Source organism: Chelonoidis abingdonii, chromosome 2 (genome assembly GCF_003597395.2).
Source record: "Chelonoidis abingdonii isolate Lonesome George chromosome 2, CheloAbing_2.0, whole genome shotgun sequence".
Classification (NCBI taxonomy): Eukaryota; Metazoa; Chordata; order Testudines; family Testudinidae; genus Chelonoidis; species Chelonoidis abingdonii.
In genome coordinates this window covers 216015490-216035239 of record NC_133770.1, presented here as the reverse complement: position 1 = coordinate 216035239, position 19750 = coordinate 216015490, and the positions used below count along the sequence as shown (strand labels likewise).

The following is a 19750-nucleotide window of genomic DNA, read 5'->3' as shown; positions in this document are numbered from 1 at the left end:
ATTTGGAGGTGAAGGGCAAAGTGGCACGAAGGGTCTGCACTCTCCTCGTTCCTGACCACCCGTTCCCTGAACAACTGAAAGGGAGAGGGCATAGTAGTAGCCGAGCAGAGGCTGCTCTCCTTCACCTTCTGTTCCCCATAATGTGCTGGTAGCTAGTCCATCGGAGTAATAGTGTACATTATGCTCCCTTGCTTAGGCATATTAGCTAGATCACAGTAGGGCCTGGGATTATTATCCTCTTCTTTTGTTAACACCATCAGGTTTAAAGGATTGGTTTCCTTTTATTAGATTTTCCAGGTGAAGTCTGGAAAATGTAACTTTCATTAGTTTAGTAAACAATTTTTGTTGTTAGTTTTCACATTTTCATGTTGTTTATCTTCATTACCATTTCTCTTTGGGGTGTAAATTGTTTAAGACTTCTTGTCTTTTCCTCCGAACTACTGATCCATAAAAATAATTAGTATACTGTGTTATCCAGTTATTGATCGTTTATCTTTCTGATCACTCTCCAGGACCAAAAGGAGTACGGGTCCTGAAAGCCTCTCCCTCTTTACTGTAAAAGAGAATCACAGCAGAAGTATAAATATTAACTTTTCTTTAAGTTTTGTGAAAATATTGAGTATCAGGGAGTAGCCATGTTAATCTGTATCCACAAAAATATTAAATTCATCTGCAGATTTAGCACCATTAATTTGGACTTGAATAGGGACTGGGAGTGGCTGGCTCATTACAAAAGCAGCTTTGCCTCTCCTGGAATTGGCACCTTCTCATCTATTATTGGGAGTGGACTACATCCACCCTGATCGAATTGGCCTGGTCAGCACTGGTTCTCCACTTGTGAGGCAACTCCCTTCTCTTCATGTGTCATTGTGTAATGCCTGCATCTGTAATTTTCACTCCTTGCATCTGAAGAAGTGGTTTTTTACCCACGAAAGCTTGTGCCCAAATAAATCTGTTAGTCTTTAGGGTGCCACTGAGCTCCTTGTTGTTTTTGAAAACATTGAGACATTCTACTTAGTCGTTCGTTATTTGTATTATAGTAGTGACTAGGAGCTCCAAACAGTACTGAGACTCCATTGTGTTAAGTATTGTACAAATGATTAACATTCAGCAGCAATTTTTAATTTTTTTTAAAGTATTTAATAAGTTTGATAACATCCATGCTTTAAAGTCCAGTTATTCTGATTACCCTCTTATCTTTATTCCCATTACCATCACTAAATTTAATTCTGGTATGATTTTTAACACTCATCACTCAGACCTCTGAGTTAAAGGTTCATACCTGGTCATTTGAAAGTATGGATGCTTCTTGATAACTTTCATTCAGATAGCATTGATTCTAGCTCTGACTTTTTTTGAGATGGAGGACAGTAAAATCAGGTTGAAATTGAAAGTGCAGGGGAAGTTTTTTTGTTTTTGTCTGTTTTTTTAATCAGAAAGATTTGATTTTGTTTGTGCTGTGTAATGGAATGCTTTTTGAAATACTAGACTTTCAAATGGTGTATGCCATAGCATTTATTTTCCAGCCATGCAAGTCTGTGGGATATTGGTCCCTTGGATCAGTAGTGTGGGTTTATTTTAAGGTATTAGTCAAAGACTTAGGGTATGGCTACACTTGCAGCCATACAGCGCTGCCATGGGAGCGCTCCCATGGCAGCGCTTTGAAGTGCAAGTGTGGTTGCAGCGCCAGCGCTGGGAGAGAGCTCTCCTAGCGCTGCAGGTACTTCTCCTCCCCATGGGGATTAGCTCCCAGGGCTGGGCACTGTTTACGCTGGCGCTTTGCAACGCTGTAACTTGCTGCACTCAGGGGTATGTTTTTTCACACCCCTGACCGAGAAAGTTGCAGCGCTGTAAAGCGCCAGTGTAGCCAAGGCCTGTAACCTAGAAAGTCTTGGAGCTTACACTAACTCAATTCACTCTTATTTTTATAATTGTCATTTAAACATTATCTGACTGCAAAAGAAGGTTTTCCAACACAGTTTTAACTGAGTTTTCTGAGGTTTAGTCATCCAGGACTGTAATAAGCCTCTGTCCCAAATCTGGACCTTAGCGTCCAAAATCTGGGTGCTTAGCATGAACCTCCAAGCTTAATTACCAGCTTGGATCTTATCTCGCTGCCACCATCCAAAATTTCCAGGGTTTTGGCCCCCTCTGGTCTCCCCAAACCTTCCCTGGAGAGACCCCCAAGACCCAGAAGCTCTGAGTCTTACCGGCAAGGGAAATACTCCACTTCCCTTCCCCCTCCCTCTCCTACCCAGACTTTCCTCTCTGGGCTAACTTGAGAGTATTGATGCAATCTCTTTACATCACAATACCAAGAAGCCTGTCCCCTCTCTTCCACAAAGAGACAAACCTCAAACACAAGGAAACAGAGATGATTTTATCTCTCTTTCCCCCTCCCACCAATTCCCTGGTGCTGCCGAGCTTATCCTGAGAGAAAAACTCAAACAAGTCTTAAAAAGAAAGCTTTATATAAAAAAAAAAAAAGAAAAAGACATAAGAATATAAACTCTGTATCAAGATGACAATACAGGGCTATTGCTTATAAGAAAATATGAATAAACAGTCTGATTCAAAAGATATCCAATTTGAAACATTCCAGCAAGTTACACACATGTAAATACACCCAAAACAACATAAAAGCCTATATTGTTTTTCAACCTGTACTTACAAGTTGGAAACAGAAGATAAGACGATAGAAAGAACCTTCTCATAGCTGAGAGACAAACAAAAGACCCAGAGTCCAAAAATTCCCTCCCTGACTGAAAAATCCAGTTTCCTGATTGGTTCTCTAGTCAGGCGTTTGGTTCCCTTTGTTAACCCTTTACAGGTAAAAGAAACATTAATCCTTAGCTATCTATTTATGACAAGGACACTTGATGGGCCTTTATTAGCTGAGGTGCCATTTATTGTTGGGAGGTAAAGAATTTGTTTTTATTATCAGAGATGTAGGGCATAACCATGTGAGGTGCTGTATGCTTCCTGTGAAGTTAAGAGCACACTCCGCTCCTATTGGAAAAGGCACTTCATAGGACCTGCAAAGTGTCTTGTTGTATGCATTTATGCTTGTTCTTGAGTATCTTAAGCTTTGTCTAGATGAACAGTTAGTGAGAAGCAAGTTAGGGTGTAAATATACAGTGTAATATATACAGTGTAAATATACAGTGCACTACATGCAGAGCATTAACGTTTCATGTGGCCCCTATTACTGTGCACTCCAAGTTCCCTAATGTGCTTTGATCTATTCCACTTGGAAATAGTTTACTATGCCCTAGGGAACTTTTAGTGTGCAATAACAGGGCCCATATGGAAAGTTAGTGTGTGGCTTGTGTGCTGTACATTCACACCCCACCTTCACTCACTGTTTATCAAGACAAGCCCTAATAGTTTGCAGTTTTGTAGTAGCTAGAGAACCCATGGCTGGCTGTTTCTAATCCTGTCCTAGGCTTTGTTGCAGAAAAACACTTGTACCTAAAGTAAGTCATATGCTTATGAGTAATCCCATTGGGTTCCATGAGAGTATACATGTGCATGAAGTGACATACTTGTTTGTGGGATGAAGTCCCTGCTGTGTAAATTTGAAAAATAAGCTTAATTAAAATAAAAAGAATCTAATGCTGGAACTCAACTTGGTTGAAGCTTGGCCTTAAATTAACAACATGCTCTTCTTCTCTCTCACAATTACCCTCTGACTCTTACAGGGCCTGTAAATCTTGCTATCAGATGTACTTTTTACTCTGTCAGCAGTGCACATTAGTCCATGTCAAAATTATATTTTCTTCACTTTCTAGAGTGAAACACAGTAATAAACTACAAGAAGAGTACTTAAGAAATGGCATGCTTTTTTCTTTTAAAACATATGAGTTAATTATGTTTGTCCATCTTTTTCTTTTCTTTTTTTCCTTTATGGGATGCATGGAGACTGTGTTGTAGACAGGCTTTCTGGTGAAAGAAGTGGAATAAAAGCTAAATCACAGTATATTTCCTTTAAGTATATTTAAATTTGCTAATTGCATAATCTTCATTAATGTGGAAATTTGGCAAGGGCAATTGTTTGTCTTGTCTCTATGATTAACATAATTAATTATAGTTCAAAAGGATATATAATTTTGTTTGTGCTTCTCTTTGTTCAGGATGGATTAGATGCTTTGGTGTATGATTTGGATTTTCCAGCCTTAAGAAAAAACAAAAATATAGACAACTTTTTAAACAGATGTAAGTATTTTTAATTTTTTTATTATAATATTAAATAACAAGTTATAACTAAATATAAATAGTGATTAATAACTAGGATCTAGATTTTCAAAAGTTACAAGTGATTTTTAGTGCTTCAGTTTTGGGTGGCCAATCTTGAAATTTTAAAGGAGCCTGACTTTCAGAAATTACTGAACACCCAACCCTGAAAATCAGGCCCCTTCAAGATGTTTCAAGTTGGGTACTCCAGACTCATTAGTCACATTCAAAAGTGTAGACCTACATTTTACTTTTTTTTTTTTTAATATTCTTCTCAGTCCTGAAGATTCACTTTCCCTATCAAAACCTGTGCCAGGACAATCCTTCTGGCAGAAGTGGGGAGCCATCCTTGCCACTGTGCAGCTAGCAGGGGTACTACTAACTATTTAAACAATCCTTTTGCTCCTCTTTTCTTCCCACACGCAGCATACTAGATTCCCAGAAGTGAGGGACTATACTCTGGTCTAGCACTTAAAATTTTAAGTAATAACATTAACTATTTACATAAGATTTATACAGTGCTCTGAAGCTGTGTTGAGTTAAGAAAAGATCACTTGTGTGATAAATAAAACTCTTTATTCAAAATCAAATTTACAGTCATCACATTCTTAATATTTTGTATCTTTCCTAAAATAGTAAATCATAAACAATTATCACAGCACAACATTACTAAAGCGATCACAGACAATATGATTTCAGGAAGCCACAAAGAGTGTAGATTAGCAGGCTATTGGTACGTGATATATTTAGCTGGTTATTGTTGTATAAGGTTTCTTGTCTTAAACTACATGAGAAGCCTAAACCCTGTAGTTGATGTATTTCTTCTTTTTTTGGTATGCTTAGTGCTAGCTGTGCAGAATTCTGCTCTTTTTTGCTGATTTAAATTATTTTTGGTGCACAAGAAAGAAACAAATGAAATTTAGCTGTGTGATGTAAGCTTCATTAAAAACCCCAGTGTTTGTCTAGTGCAAAAGAACCAAATGAACAAGGAAATATTTTTTTAGTCCTTTAAGGGAGCAGTGAAAAAATCACCTACATAAAATTATGTATTATCTTTGCAGCTAAAGGGCACCACTGTGTATTACTGCATCGTCATTATGGTTAATATTGGCATTTGCTTCACTTTGAAAAGAACTTCAGAACTGTAAACTCTTAACTCATCTTGACCCTTTAAATAAAATGGCTTTTAAAGTAACCATAAGATTTTTCATAATTTTGAATGCAGCTGTTTTTTCACAGGAATCATGGTTCTTCTTCAAGTGCTTGCTCGTGTCTATTCCATTCTAGGTGTGTACATGCCCATGTGCACAGTTGTTGGAGACTTTTACCTTAATGGTATCCCTAGGGTCGGCTGTGGCACCCCCTTGAGTGCTGCGCTCATGTGTCGGTATATTCGGTGCCACCAACCCTATGTCCTCTCAGTTCCTTTTTACTGCCCGTGACGGCTGATTGGAGTGCCTTGTCTTGTCTTTAGCAAGAGTATTAGTGGTTATTCATAGTCCTTTTGTTCTACCTATTCTGTACATAGTTAGTAATTAGTAAGTTAGGGTATGTAGAGTCCTGGCTGGGACTTTGCCCCCGAGCAGGGCATCCCACACTCACCCAGCTTCAAGCCACGTGCATCATGCAGCAGGCCAATGCCTATCAGTGACCCCCACGACAGCTGCCTGAAGTGTTTGGGGAAGACCAAAGAAAGGACAAGTGTTGAATTTGTAAGAACTTTTTTGTCTCCATATACAAAAGAAGTGGGATATCCACTTAAGGGCCCTCTTCCTGGAGGCTGTGGTCTGCCCCATGTCGGAGCCCTCCATCGCAGAACCTACACTGAGTACTTTGGCTTCGGTGCAAAGCACGTTGGCACTGGCAAGGGAGAACAGTACCGGGTGAAGAAGCACCAGAAGAAGAGGAGCACCTTGGCACTGAAGGACAAGGGATCTGTGAACAAATGACCTTTGTTAGGCCATACGCCCACTGTGAGACTTCATGGGGATAGCACTGAGGTTGGACCCCGAGCCTGGCCAAGGATTCACCCCTTACCCCAGGAAGGAGCAAAGGTCCCCAGCCTCTCCCAGGGCCGTCAGGACCCGAAGCAGTACTGGTGGCCAAAGAGGAAAGCTGACTGGCTCTGCAGGCGCCACAGCAGGTGACTGTCCCAGCTACGACCCCAGCACCGAACGGGGAGCCTATGGGAGTGCAGCCTCATAGGAGAGCGGAGCACCCGCAATCACTGTACTGCAGGTGCACATCCCTGTCTCTGTGACCTTGGACCCTAGCACTATATCCTAGGTCTCCAACTAGACAACCTAGGTCCCTGATGCGGTCCCCACCTACTAGGTGCGGGTCGTTGGAGCCGCAACACCGTTCCCCGTACTACAAGTATTGGCGAACTTCTGGCCACAGGTCGCGTAGACCCTGGTCACTCTCCCCCAGGTGGTCTCCTAGTTGTCAGTCACTGTCCTGGAGGGGCTGCTCGGAATCATGGCACCAGTCCTTGTCTCCCCAGTACCACTCCTCTGGCAGATGTCGCGACTTGCATTTGCCTCAGCAGGCAAACCCTGGTTGCCACTGTGGTTGCTGAAGGGGCAGTGATCCAGATCAGAACAGAAATTTAGCCTGGCACCCCAGCAAGGGAATTCTCCTCCTACACAAGAGATAGTCACAGCACCAACCACAGTGTCGTCACAATAGGGACAGTGGCTTACCCAGTGGCAGTACTGGAACCCATGAGAGGGTGCTGGTGATGCCAGTCACACGTTCTCAGCCCTCCCAGGCTGCCTTGGATAAGCCAGTAATGGTACCACTGGCACTCAGCCAGAGCACGGTACTGAGCCAGACGTGGCACCAGCACACTGGACACTAGCGCACCGGACACCAGCACCAAAGGAGCCTTCCCCAGACAAGGAGGAGGAATGCACACCTCTGCAAGTGGCACAGTCCTCGTCATTGTGCCCTGACAAGGCCAGTCCCCCGGACAACTTTAAGGAGCACCACACCCTCCTTCAATGGGTGGCTGAGAACTTAAACCTTGAGGCTGAGGAGGCCGACAACCTCTTCAGGGTCATTTCGGCCACCACCCTGGCTTGGGTCACATTGCCTGTACAGCCAGGAGTCCTTAAAATTGCCAAGTCATTGTGGCAAACCCCGTCCTCTATTCCATTGACATCCAGGAAGGCGGAAAAGCAATACTACATCCCTGCGAAGGGATTTGAATATCTCTATATGCATCCCTCTGCAGCACCACTGATTGTGTCCTCCGTGAATGAAAAGGGACAGAGAGGGTCAAGTTAGCAGCATGCTGAAGAACAAAGAGGCCAAAAGGCTTAATTTGTTCGGCAGAAAAGTTTATTCGACAGCTAGCCTACAGTTCAGGGTCTGTAATCACCAGGTCTGCTGGGACGCTATAATTTCAGTCTCTGGGACTCCCTGAATAAATTCAGAGAGGCCCTCCCACAAGACCATGCCCAGAAGTTTGCCATACTGGTGGATGAAGGCACGTTGGTTGCCAGGGGGCTGCCAGGTGGCCTGGGTGGTCGTATCTGTGGTGGCCATGAGACGCAGCTCTTGGCTGCAGTCCTGTGGGTTGTCCCAAGAGATGCAGGCCACGGTCCAGGACTTCTCTTTTGATGGCACTGGGCTCTGCTCTTTGAGCTTACGGACTCATGGCTACACTGCCTTAAAGACTCCTGAGCCACCCTCTGCTCCCTTGGCCTTCATCCCCCACAACAGTCCAGGAAGCCTTTCTGTCCTTTGCCTCCTCCCCCGCAGCAGTCTAGGTCTTGGGGAGCTCCCAGAGTGGGCTTCTACGGGAGGAAGGATAACGACAAGGGGCATAAGCAGTGATACCTGTCCTCTTCCCACCTGGCTGCATAACCTGACCGTCTCTTAATCCAGGGAGGTCAAAAGCAGTTGTTTTGAGGGTGCTCCCAAGGATGGGACCTGAGCCAATCTGATGGATTCATCCCTCCGCTTCTTCAACCAACTCCGCCCTTTTCTGGTCAGTCTGGTCCCATATCACCTGGGATCGTTGGGTGCTTGATACAGTTTTGTCGGTCTATACCGTATAGTTTACTGCCAACCACTCCTCTTGCCTCCCTTCCCCGTCCTTCTTTAGGGACTCTTCTCATGAGCAGCTCCTTGTTCAGGAGGTCGTCAACCTCCTGCACCTCGGCTGTGTAATAGTTTGAGGGATTAGGAATCAATAAATGAGGGCTAATGGTGTTACATGGCAAAGTAGATAAAAATCAATGATTTTTAAAAAATCAGATTTTAAAAATGTAAATTTTTCTTTTTAAAAATTTAAAACTTTTGAAATTTGAAATTATGACAACCTGTATTAAGACCTAAAATTTACTATAACCCTATTAAATAATTTAAATTAAATAAATAAGCAGTATGTTTGCTGCCAAAGTTTTAAAGCAAATCACACTATTAGACTGTTGGAAGTCAGTGGCTAAGCAACTAGAACCAGAGTTTACTGTAGTACTAAACTAACTTGACATCAGTAGCTTTTGCAGGAACACAGAGAATTTTTTTCTTTTCAGTTTATTCAGCTGGTTCAGTTCAATGACTAGTTCATTCAAAGTTAAGAAACTGATATGGAGTTGAAAACAAGCATTGCTGCATTTTTCTCTTTCAATCTTCAAATAAAAACTAGATAAGAGAGGATGAGATCTATTAGTTCTAAAATGTTGAAGGATATGTTGACTAGAAAAACTCAGTTTAAATCACTAGCTTTAAATACTACTACTTTTATTGAATAAATCAGTTTTAAATGCAAAACTTGTTTTAATAAACTTTGTCTTACGTCCAGCTCATTTAAGGTTAACATTAAAAAAAATCAAGAAAACCATTTAAATGTTGTTTTTGTGCATTTTAATGTAATTCCAATATCTAGCCAAATAGATCTTGACACAAGTTGTGAGTAAAAATTAATCATCCTCTAGTGAATAAGAAATATTTCATTTACCATTTTCTATTATAAAAACAGTAAAAAATGATTAGTGCAAAGGAACGTTAAGCTATATAATTGCTTAAATCAATGTGTGTAGCTATAGTGTGTCCTGGTTAGCAAAAAATTTCTAATTCAGTTGAAAATTCAACATGTTGTAATGGTTGCCAACCATTGAGAATCAACCTTTAGGAAAATAACTAAAAAGTACAAATGCAAAACAAGATTAAAATGGATTATTTAAATCATGGTTTCCTGCTTGCTTGATTTTAAATCATGATTAAAATTACTGATTTTAATTCCTCTGATTTTACATTAGTCCACCATGTCACTTGATGTCAGAGAGGTTGCAGATACTGGTCTGAGTGTTACTGTGGACTAAATTGACAGGCATTATGATAGTGTTTTGTAATGTATTAAAGGTTAAATAATGTTGTTAAATAGTTTTTAATTGTGTTTATTGCATAATAGGGGATAATTTGATTAAAATAATGCAATTTATGACTTAATATTTTTACTTTGAGTTTGTGCCTTTTTTCCATGATCACACCATGACTTTTCAAATAGTCTTACTGTTACAAATTACTAGCCCTAAAATAGTGTATAATGAAAGCTGAAATGAGTAGAGCCTACTTTAGTTAAGGCCTTTTTTGCTGTGGACTGATTGCTCAGATGCTTAAGAACAAGTTTTTTGTTTAACTTCCCACAGCTGAAGTTATACCTGAGCTAGCATAACCTTGTTATCATGAAATATTGTGTACTCAGTTGTTTTCAAAGAAGGTGTGGTGAAACTTTATTGGAGAAAGGAGAAGCTGAAACTAGACAAATAGAATACTCAATACAGCAATTACAATTAATGTAATTTTGATTATTAAAAAACCTGTTAGGCTCAGAAAAACTCCCAATTTTGCATTAGTGGTAAACTCACACAGTTGCATCTTCATTAAAACCTGTTTCTCTAAGTAAAAATTACATATCACATATAAGCATAAAAATATAGCCTGAAATAGTATCAAGGTGGAGATGTATACAACAAAAAGCAAAGAATATAGGGTTTTATAATAGGTAAGATGACAGTGTTCTGTGTGCATAAATACTGTACCAAAACACAGTTGGGTGAGTCTGTGTGAGTGGCTGCCATAAAGAGACACAGTCAAGTCTTATTTGGTCCATATTGGTTGGGTTTTTTTTTGTTGTTGTTTTTTTTTTTAAAGCTTTTATGTAACCTAAGATGCATTGAAACAAATCTGATTTTTTTTTTAGTTCCAGTGGAAAGCAGTTTAAAAATAAAACAAGAAATACTCCCTTGCAGTGTTTGCAATCTAAGGGTTGTAGCATTGTTCTAAAATGCTACAGTGAAGTTGAATATAAACAGAACTGAACTTGCCACTTTGCTTTCACAGTCCAAGTTGAAAGAAGTGCAAAAAAATTTTTTTTAAATCGTCAATTTTAATAACTTAGTGTCTTTTAACTACATTTTCTTGCTTTTGTTACTTTTTAAATTTCAACTCCAATTCTTCTGTGTTTTGAACAAACAGAATAATTATACCATAAGATAAAATGAGAAAAGATCACAGCAATATATTTGCCAAAGGAGGTTCAAATTAACAATCTGGTGAGGGCACTCCAACCCATAGATTGGGCATTCTACTCCTTACTCTGTTTGGTATGCTCCAGTCAAACTGGGAAGTGGAACCAGTGAATAAAGTACTTATCATTCACTACTTCTGCCTGATACGCATGTATCTAACAGATCCTGGAGCACCCAGACACTGAGAACAAGCCCCAGAAAAGTGAGAGAGGTGGTGTGTATTCCTTTCTTTCACATGATTGGGGAAGGGGAGAGAAGGGGACATACCATTGGAGGAGGAGAAAAGTAGTGTTAATTCCTCTTCACAGCGATACTTCCTCTCAGTTTTTATTAGGTCTATGTGATTATCCAAGTTTACTGCACACCTAGAAGGCAAAACTGATATAAAAAATGTAGCTCCAAACAGTGCTTAGAGTAGTACCTGTCTAGCATACACTTCTAGTGGTTATGGTGACACGAGCAAACTGTCCTGGGATTCCTCTAGTGTTTCTCTGCTTTATTGTTGACCTTGTCTAGTAGGTGGATGATAAATTTTTCAGCTACTCCTGCATCAATTTTTGTTTTTAATTTGGGTCTCTTCATATTGTGGTGTTGTTAAGGCTAGGATACATTAAGATATTTCCATTTTTTCCACATACAAGATCCACAGATACATTAATCAACGGGCTTTCAGCCTGTGTACAGCTACGTAGTCAGACCCAGACCTGTCAGACACTGATAGCAGAGGGCATAATCAGCTACTGAAAAGCCTACCAGTTTTTCATTGTGTTTCCATAGTGTCAAGCTTTACAAGACTTCTTGCAGCAGAGCAAAAACATTTATATTAAAAAACCAAAAAAAAACCCCCTCAAAAAAACAACAACTTGCTGCTGTATCTGTGTTCTTGATACTACCCCATACAGGGGATTTAAAAGTCTTGTTCCTCTCTACTGCAGAAACACCCTGCCTATCTCCCATGCTTATTCTCACCCTGATTGCAGCATGGAGAATGCCTAGAATAAAGGGGAAACATGGACATATGCCATCTGCCTCACACAGGAAAAGAAAAATTCCCCTAAAAAGTCTGTAGTGCTCAGGAAAGCTAAATCCAGTTACTGGCACAGGAATCTTTCATCTATATTGAAGAGAAGGAAGCACAAATCCAGATTGTGCAGGTGCAGGAGCTCCTTATTGCCTCCTTGTGGGGAAGGACAACTTTTAGAGTCACAACAGGAACCAAGGAGGAGAAAAGCAGGAAAAACTTTCAGGTTGAATTCAAGTACATACTTATTAGGGCAGTTTACATCCAGCTTTTGAGGAAATGTCAAAGACAGACAAGGAGGAGCCAGTTCAGAAGAGCAGTAATACTACAGACAGGTAGTATCATTTAGGATTCAGAATTGAACTATGTTTTTCTCAGCCCAGCCTCCATAGACATGATCAGAAAGGAATGGGAGTTCCTAGGAAAACCTGAGACTAAGCAAGATGACTAAGAAATGTGTGCAAGTTTAAATAAGATTTCATTTCCCTTCTTAATGTTGATGTGGCACTGGCATCCCTAGTTATGTGTAATGCAAGACTTACAGATGGAGAGTTAAGTCTTAAGAACCCCATAGACAGGAGGATGGATACAGTGCTCAGAAAAAGCTCTGAGTTCTTGCATAACTGAAAACTTTCATTGCATCCAAATGCTTTGCCTGAACAGTATTGGCACGGATAGAAGATCTGTCTGAATCTATCATCTCATATAAAGGAAGTGCCACAGTTTGTCTCTCTTTCCTGGAAAGATCTCCTTGGCATAAGGCTGTATTTATGAAAACTCTCTGGATGCCCACCAGTATTCAGCAAGAGTGATGGGCTACAATGTGGTTACCCATTGACATGTGATTGCACAGTTGGAAGACATGTCTAAGCTTATGTGACTTTATCCATCAGTTCTACAAATCATTTTCCTTTTAATATTCTGATAATGCTAAAGTGGTGACAGATTCCTCAGTCAAAGAAAAGTCGGCTCTGTCTCCTGACAGGCCCCACAGGAGGGAATATAAATCCTATTCCAAACCCAAGCAATCCTTTTCAGGCTTCCAGACCAGCAGGTTTGGCAGACAGAAATTATTTTGTTACTCCTGGGGAAAGTGGTTAGATCCAGAGATGGGAAGTCCAGGTTTGACCCATCCACCTTCTAGTGGTGCTTCAGGTCTTCCTGAACAACTCCTGTCTCACTGCCACATCAAAATGGAATAGACCATTGCAATGGTGATCATCTCCTTCAGTTTGTAGATTGTTGGTCTTGAATTGCTTCCAGCAAGTGGTTTCTGAAGATTGTCCAGAGAGGATCTACAAATCCATGTTTAGTTCCTTCAAAATGGTTCGCAAACTTAGTCTGCAGTAGGAGTTTAGAGTTTATCGTTCAGTGTATATAAGCTCATGGTCAAATTTCAGACAACAAGGGAGATATCCATTCCTATGGAAGCTGTCTCAACTGGCAGGCTTTTAGGTGTAGCTGGCCATGCTCTCTCCTATCAGCGACCGGTCTGCTTCAGCCTTTGTAGCTGCATACAGGCTAAGATCCCATTGATTAATTGGTCTGTAGACCTTGTAAATCAAGAAGAGGAAATTTTCCATAAGATACGTTTTCCTATTACAAGCAGCAGATGCTGTATGACTTATGTTACTGACATTTAAGTTGCACTTTGCAAATGCCCACAAAGCCCAACTAGCCATTTTATAATATTTGGATGTAAATTGCTGTAAACAATGCATTTTCATTTACTCTGTTAAGATACCAAGTGGTACTTCAATACACTATAGAATAAATTATTTCAAAATTTTTGCCTTTCAAAATGAGTCGGTTATCTTTAGTTTAAAAAAAAAAAAAAAAGTCAGCAGTCACAAACCACCCCAAATTTTTTTGGTTTACATCTTCTTTAAAGACAAAATAAGTATCTATTATAGTAACTTAAAGAAAAAATTGCATCTGGTGTTATTCAAATACCAGTTTTACCCTTATGTTATTTAAAGTGACTGAAATATGAGTCCTGTGAAAAACAATATCTGAGTGTATAGTATTAAACATCTGTTTGACAGAATAAAAGTTTCACATTTTTTTAACCTTTCTGTCCTTTGATCCTTCAGAAACGAGTGACATTAACCTGGTCATAGGCTAAGTTTTTGTCTGAAACCATTTGAGGCAAACTTTCATGTCATGTTTTGCTTTTATCTGCATTAGTGTGAAGACTTTTCCTGCAGTGTTGACAGTCTTCTTGCAATGGGATTGTTAGGCAACCAATTATTGACAAACAAAAAAAAGGTTTGCTGTGGTGATTTTGTTGTATTTCAACCCAATCCAGTCCTACTGATCCTCTAGCCTTAGACCAAGTCAACCTTGCTTGAAGAGTCAAAGAACTGAAATTAGATCTTATGCAGTTTACTAAAGATTCTAACCATTTTACAGAATCTGAATCACACTTGTAACTCTTTATTTCTGTAGCTTAGTTTATTAAAATCTGTTCATGGTATATATTGCTCTGTAAACCAGGGGTTTACATTAGAAAGCAAGGGAAAAGAATATTCAAACCATGGTATGCAGTTTTATGAAAACTCCTTGTTACTGGAATTCATCTACATTCCTGCTGCTTTATTTTAAATTGGTCCTTTTTAATATGAAAATTAATTTCTACATGTATCTTTTTGTTTTTAAATGTGCTCTGTATATAGGACAACCAAGTAATTTTTAGTAGCATGCCAAATAATTATTTAAAAATAATCTTGATTACCACAATATGAGTTCCTCCCCTCACAATTCTTTCAAAACTTCCCTTTTTGGTCTAAAATTCTATTTTGGAAATAAAACAGGGTTATTGCTCTGAATATTAGAAAATGGAGCTGTTTAAAAGCTGTTCTGTGCTTGTACCAAAATGTGAAGCTTTTCCATGTAGTCTCATGCCAGTGCTGACCTATATGGATTAAAATAGCCTGTTTTTAATCCATGACCAAATTTGGAATTAGAATATCTGCCTACTGGGAGTTTGTAAATTTTTGTAGTTTGAAGAATGACAGGTTTATATAAATAATTACAATGATTCTCACTGCATGTTTTAAATTAAAATCCACTTTTTCAGCTACAGAAAAGTAATATAAGTACCAGCAGTTTGTTTTCTAAGGAGCTTGTTTAAGTGCGTTTTATACCTGTGGTATTGGTAGTTTCTCAAATCTTTTACATACATGCCCTTTTAATGATGGTTTTTTTATATTGTTCTGTAGGTCACCTTAAATGCAGAATTTCTCCATTCCAGTAGCTTTTTCATATATTTGTTTTGAATGTGAGCTTTCATCATTTAAACTGTTTCCTTTTTAGCTTGATTGTGCAATGAAGTTGTTGTACTGTGACATTTTTCTGTTACCATGGTAATGAAAGTGAGGTCATGGATTCAGAATACAGATTTCCATAAGATGAGCAAGACCTTGTCTTAAACGTATTTTTTAATAAGTATCAGATGTTGTGAGAACAGTTACCAGTAAATGAAATGTAAATTGATTTTTCTGTTAAATCCAGTACACTTGAAAGATTTTCTTAATATGAAAGTTCCTTTCCAATGTTTTTAATGTTATTCCTGGGTGAATTCTGTGCACAATCTTTTTAAATTCTGTAAAGTTCTGCATGTTTTGTCAAAATAACATAATATAATCATGGCAGTTTCAATTATTTTGGTAATTTATTTCAGAATATTTGTCAGTAACAATACAGACAACAGAAAAGATTGAGGAAATATATTTTTAAAAATAGATTCCTTACTAGGAATATTAATATAGAACTTTGTGTAATAATTCATTTGAACTACAGTATAGAAACGGTGACCTCTCTTGCGGCTTCCCTTTTCCTCCCCCTCAGAATCAATTATTCTGCATTAATTCTGTGCTTGCAGTATTCCCCTAGGTGTATAATGTGTAGCACTATAATAAGCTGTATAGAAAGACAGTGAAGGCTTTAGTAATGAATTACTGTACTGTTTTAATGCTTTATTTTTTCTCTTTGTACAGATAAAGACACAATTAATAAAATCAGAGATTTGCGCATGAAAGCTGAAGATTATGAAGTTGTGAAGGTGATTGGCAGAGGTGCATTCGGGGAAGTTCAGTTGGTAGGTTATAAATAGAGTTGGATTTTGCTTTATGATACTCAGTGCTACTTACCTTTTTATTTTTAATAGGATATTTTTTAAAATTAAGCTAATCTTATAATATATAAGACCATATTTATATAGGGACCATAAACCTAGTGAGAATTTTATTCTTGGAAAGAACATTTTCTAGGATCCTAACTTTTAATACTCACATGCACAACATCTGAGCTGAATGTGCATTTTCCGTACCTAGAGGCTGAGTACCCTCTCCATATACTAATCCTGGCCACTGCGACTCTAGGAATTTGTGAGACAGCTCTTCAGCTGGTGTAAATGTCATAGGCCCATTGATGTCAGTAGTCTCTGACAAATTACATCAGCCGAGGAGCTGCCTTCAAAACCTGAACGCAGATTTTCCACATATAGCATTTTTTATGGGTGGTGAGTTAACAACCAGGCCTGCTCATATTGAATTACTGAGTTGGGTTGCTGCTGGAAGAAATGTAAAATAAGGCAAATGTGCTCTTCAAAATATTTTTTTCTTTTTATGTTAGTTAACAAAAATATTTACACTTTTATTAAAAAAATGCAAATTACAGAGCAATTACTGTGTACATGGACTTTAGTTTTTAATATCCCTAGCAAATGTTCTATTCTGGTAGTTGTGTTGTAGTTAGAAAATGCAATTTTATACCATGTAGATCAGTAGAATAATTATTTTTACCAAAGAACCGTGAAGAATTAGATAAAATTGGTGAACTAAGGTAAAATGCTCAAAGCAGAAGAAATACTGAATTAAATATTTTAATAGATCGTCCATATGGATAGTTAATCTATTTTTCTATATCTTAATTTTATCTTCAAAGGTAAGGCATAAATCTTCAAGGAAGGTGTACGCTATGAAACTGCTGAGCAAGTTTGAGATGATAAAAAGATCAGATTCTGCATTCTTTTGGGAAGAAAGGGACATTATGGCTTTTGCTAATAGCCCCTGGGTTGTTCAGGTATAGTGATACCACTGTTCATATTTTTTATTTATAGCAGGGTGGTTTTATTATATCACTGGATAAATCACATTGTAACTGAAGAATTATTTAAATTTTCATTTCTAGCTTTGTTTCCTAAGGAATTTACAAAACTGTCTTTTTCAGATAAGTTGAAATGTTTTGTTAGGAAAAGCCATTGAAAATTTGAAAGTTGCAAAAAATCAAAATTGTAGTTGCTGTAATTCTTTTTAAAATTATATTAAATTAAGTTATGTTCTGAATTGATAAATAGTAAAATAATTTTGTTAAAATTGTTGTTGTCTGCTTGACAAGAATTCTTTGTTTCACCCCAGTGTATGTGACAATTATTCATGTAAAACATATCTTTTTAAAAAACGTGTAGTTGGACAAATAGATATCTGTATTTTCTGTGTCTTTGGTAAATGAGGCTAAATGCAAACTTTGAGATGAGATGAGAGAAACCATAATTGGGCAATGTGGTATTGTAGATTTGTGGTGATAAATGTAATTTAGCCTATATAATTTACCTCAATATAACGCTGTCCTCGGGAGCCAAAAAATCTTACCTCGTTATAAGTGAAACCTCATTATATCGAACTTGCTTTGATCCACCGGAGTGTGGAACCTCCCCCTTTCCCCCTCCGAGCACTGCTTTACCACGTTCTATCCAAATTTGTGTTATATTGGGTTGCGTTATACGAGGTAGCAGTGTATTTGTAAATTAATCAGCTGTCTCATTTAATTGGTGGAAACTTGTTGCCCAGTTACATAGGTGTATGTAGTCTGAGGGTGATCTTAGTATTCACTGAGCCAGAGTCTCTATCCCTCCTTTAAACTACTCTTTGGCAGCATAAAGAGGCAGAAGACAACAGAAATGGTGCCCCCTCTTCATCAGGGGAATTCTAGTTGAAAAAAGCTGCTAGAATGGCTCTAGTAATTCTATAAATCTTTAAGTGTTAAAACATTTGCAGTGAAATCCATTGGATTAATACAATATGCAAAACTTTCAAGCTTTTATTTTGAGATATACTGACTATTTAGTTACTTATTTTTGTTTTGTTTTTGTAGTTATTTTATGCGTTCCAAGATGACCGTTACCTTTACATGGTGATGGAATATATGCCTGGTGGGGACCTTGTGAATTTAATGAGCAACTATGATGTTCCTGAGAAATGGGCAAGATTTTATACTGCAGAAGTTGTTCTTGCGTTGGATGCAATTCACTCAATGGGTTTTATTCACAGGTGCATATATAATTACTATAGTTAAACTAGAACTATATTAATCTTTACTTTGTCAGAATGTCTTTATAAGAATTACTTAATCTGTTTTTAAATTGTTGCTGGTATTACTGCATGGTTATTCTTCTAGACACCTTCAAAATTTCTTAGTGTGAGAAAATGCAAACCTGAGATGCTAATTTTCAAGATAAGATATTTTCAGTAAATTGAGAGTACTTGAGTATTCTGTTCTCTGCCTGAGTTTGGGATTTCTGGGGTTTGCCCACTCTACAGGTGATAGAAACAATCGAGATGGATCTAATAATCTATCCCAAGCCTTGATACTAAAATTTTTAGTTTGGTTTCTTTCCTGAATAGTGAAAGCATATGGTTTATTAAATGGTAATAATAGTATTTGGTAGTGTCCACTACTAGGTACTATTATTTATTAGATTTGTTGTAGTAGTGCCTAGAGAGCAGGGCTAAACACTGAACAAACACCTAATAAGGGATAGTCCCTGTGACAATTTGTTTACAATTTAAAGGAACAAGAAGACGAAGGGATAAGAGGGGAAACAGAGTCCCAGACAGGTAGCGTGATTTACTACAGGTTGCACAGCAGGTCTCTGACAGGAATAGAATTTAGATTGGGACTCAGGAGACTCAATGCTGTAATCCACTGGACCATGCCACAATATTTACATTAGAATATATCTCTAATGACCTCTATTCAGGCTTGCATCTAATCAATTATCACGTCATGATCAGGGCTTTGGAGCTGTGCTCCGGCTCCGCTCCAGCTCCAGGCAGAAACCTGCAGCTCCACTGCTCCGGAGCTGCTCCGTGCTTCAGCTCCGGGCTCTGCTCCAAAGCCCTGGTTATGATAGGATTGAATGAATCTGAGGATTGGGTGCAATCTTTCTATATTGTTCTACTTCATGAGTGATCCACTCCAATAGATTTAATTTAGTTTTGTCTCCAAAGAGAGATGTGAGAAGAGGATACAAATATGAGAACAATACAGAGAGAATATAGATTGGTAAATGAAGTAGCTCTTTCAGACTCTTACTAATGAGCTAACATTGAAAGAGAAAGTCATGGAAAGGAAGAATACTATCTGCAACTATTGCAATTATTTTTCAACTCCCTAGACATGTATTTCTGCCTACGTTTTTTAGTTGTGCCATGGGAACAAAAAACTAATATATACCACACTTCCGTTCATAGTCCTCATCTCTGGTTTTTATCCATTCCTTCTTGTTTAGAATAACGGAATGGCTAGATGTAATACACCAATTTTAATTATCCTCCCCCCCTCCCCCAAAGAGAACTCAATCGTCATTGGTTGATACAGAAATAAAAATAGCTACATAATCAGTGAGAGGCTTGTCTTAGTAAATAACATATCTCTAAAGCCCTGCAAATCTGCAGATATCTGCTTTATATCTGTGGATGTGGATACAAATTTTGTATCCATGCAGAGTCTACATATATATCTGTATTTCTCATTTTTGTTATGATTAAAAACAGCAGAATGTTGTAGTTCTAATTTACTAGACTCTTAATCAAAATACAGAGTTGAAATAAAACCTCAAAACTACTAAACAAAGGAACATTAGCATATTATCTTTCTTTTCAACTAAAGCAAT

The 19750-nt window shown here is 38.3% G+C and overlaps 1 protein-coding gene across 7 annotated transcripts in view; it reads left to right on the top strand.

The window, feature by feature from the left end:
- Positions 1-19750, top strand: part of ROCK1 (Rho associated coiled-coil containing protein kinase 1) — a 178094-nt gene that overhangs the window by 54748 nt on the left and 103596 nt on the right. For 5 of the 7 annotated variants that reach the window (XM_075062959.1, XM_075062956.1, XM_075062962.1 and 2 more), the window contains exons 2-5: positions 4134-4215; positions 15792-15892; positions 16741-16878; positions 17950-18125. In XM_075062959.1, coding sequence (XP_074919060.1) covers positions 4134-4215; positions 15792-15892; positions 16741-16878; positions 17950-18125 — 497 coding nt within the window. Of the gene's footprint in view, positions 1-4133; positions 4216-5294; positions 5425-15791; positions 15893-16740; positions 16879-17949; positions 18126-19750 lie in introns of those variants that run through there. The other 2 variants (XM_075062960.1, XM_075062961.1) reach the window with 2 other exon arrangements.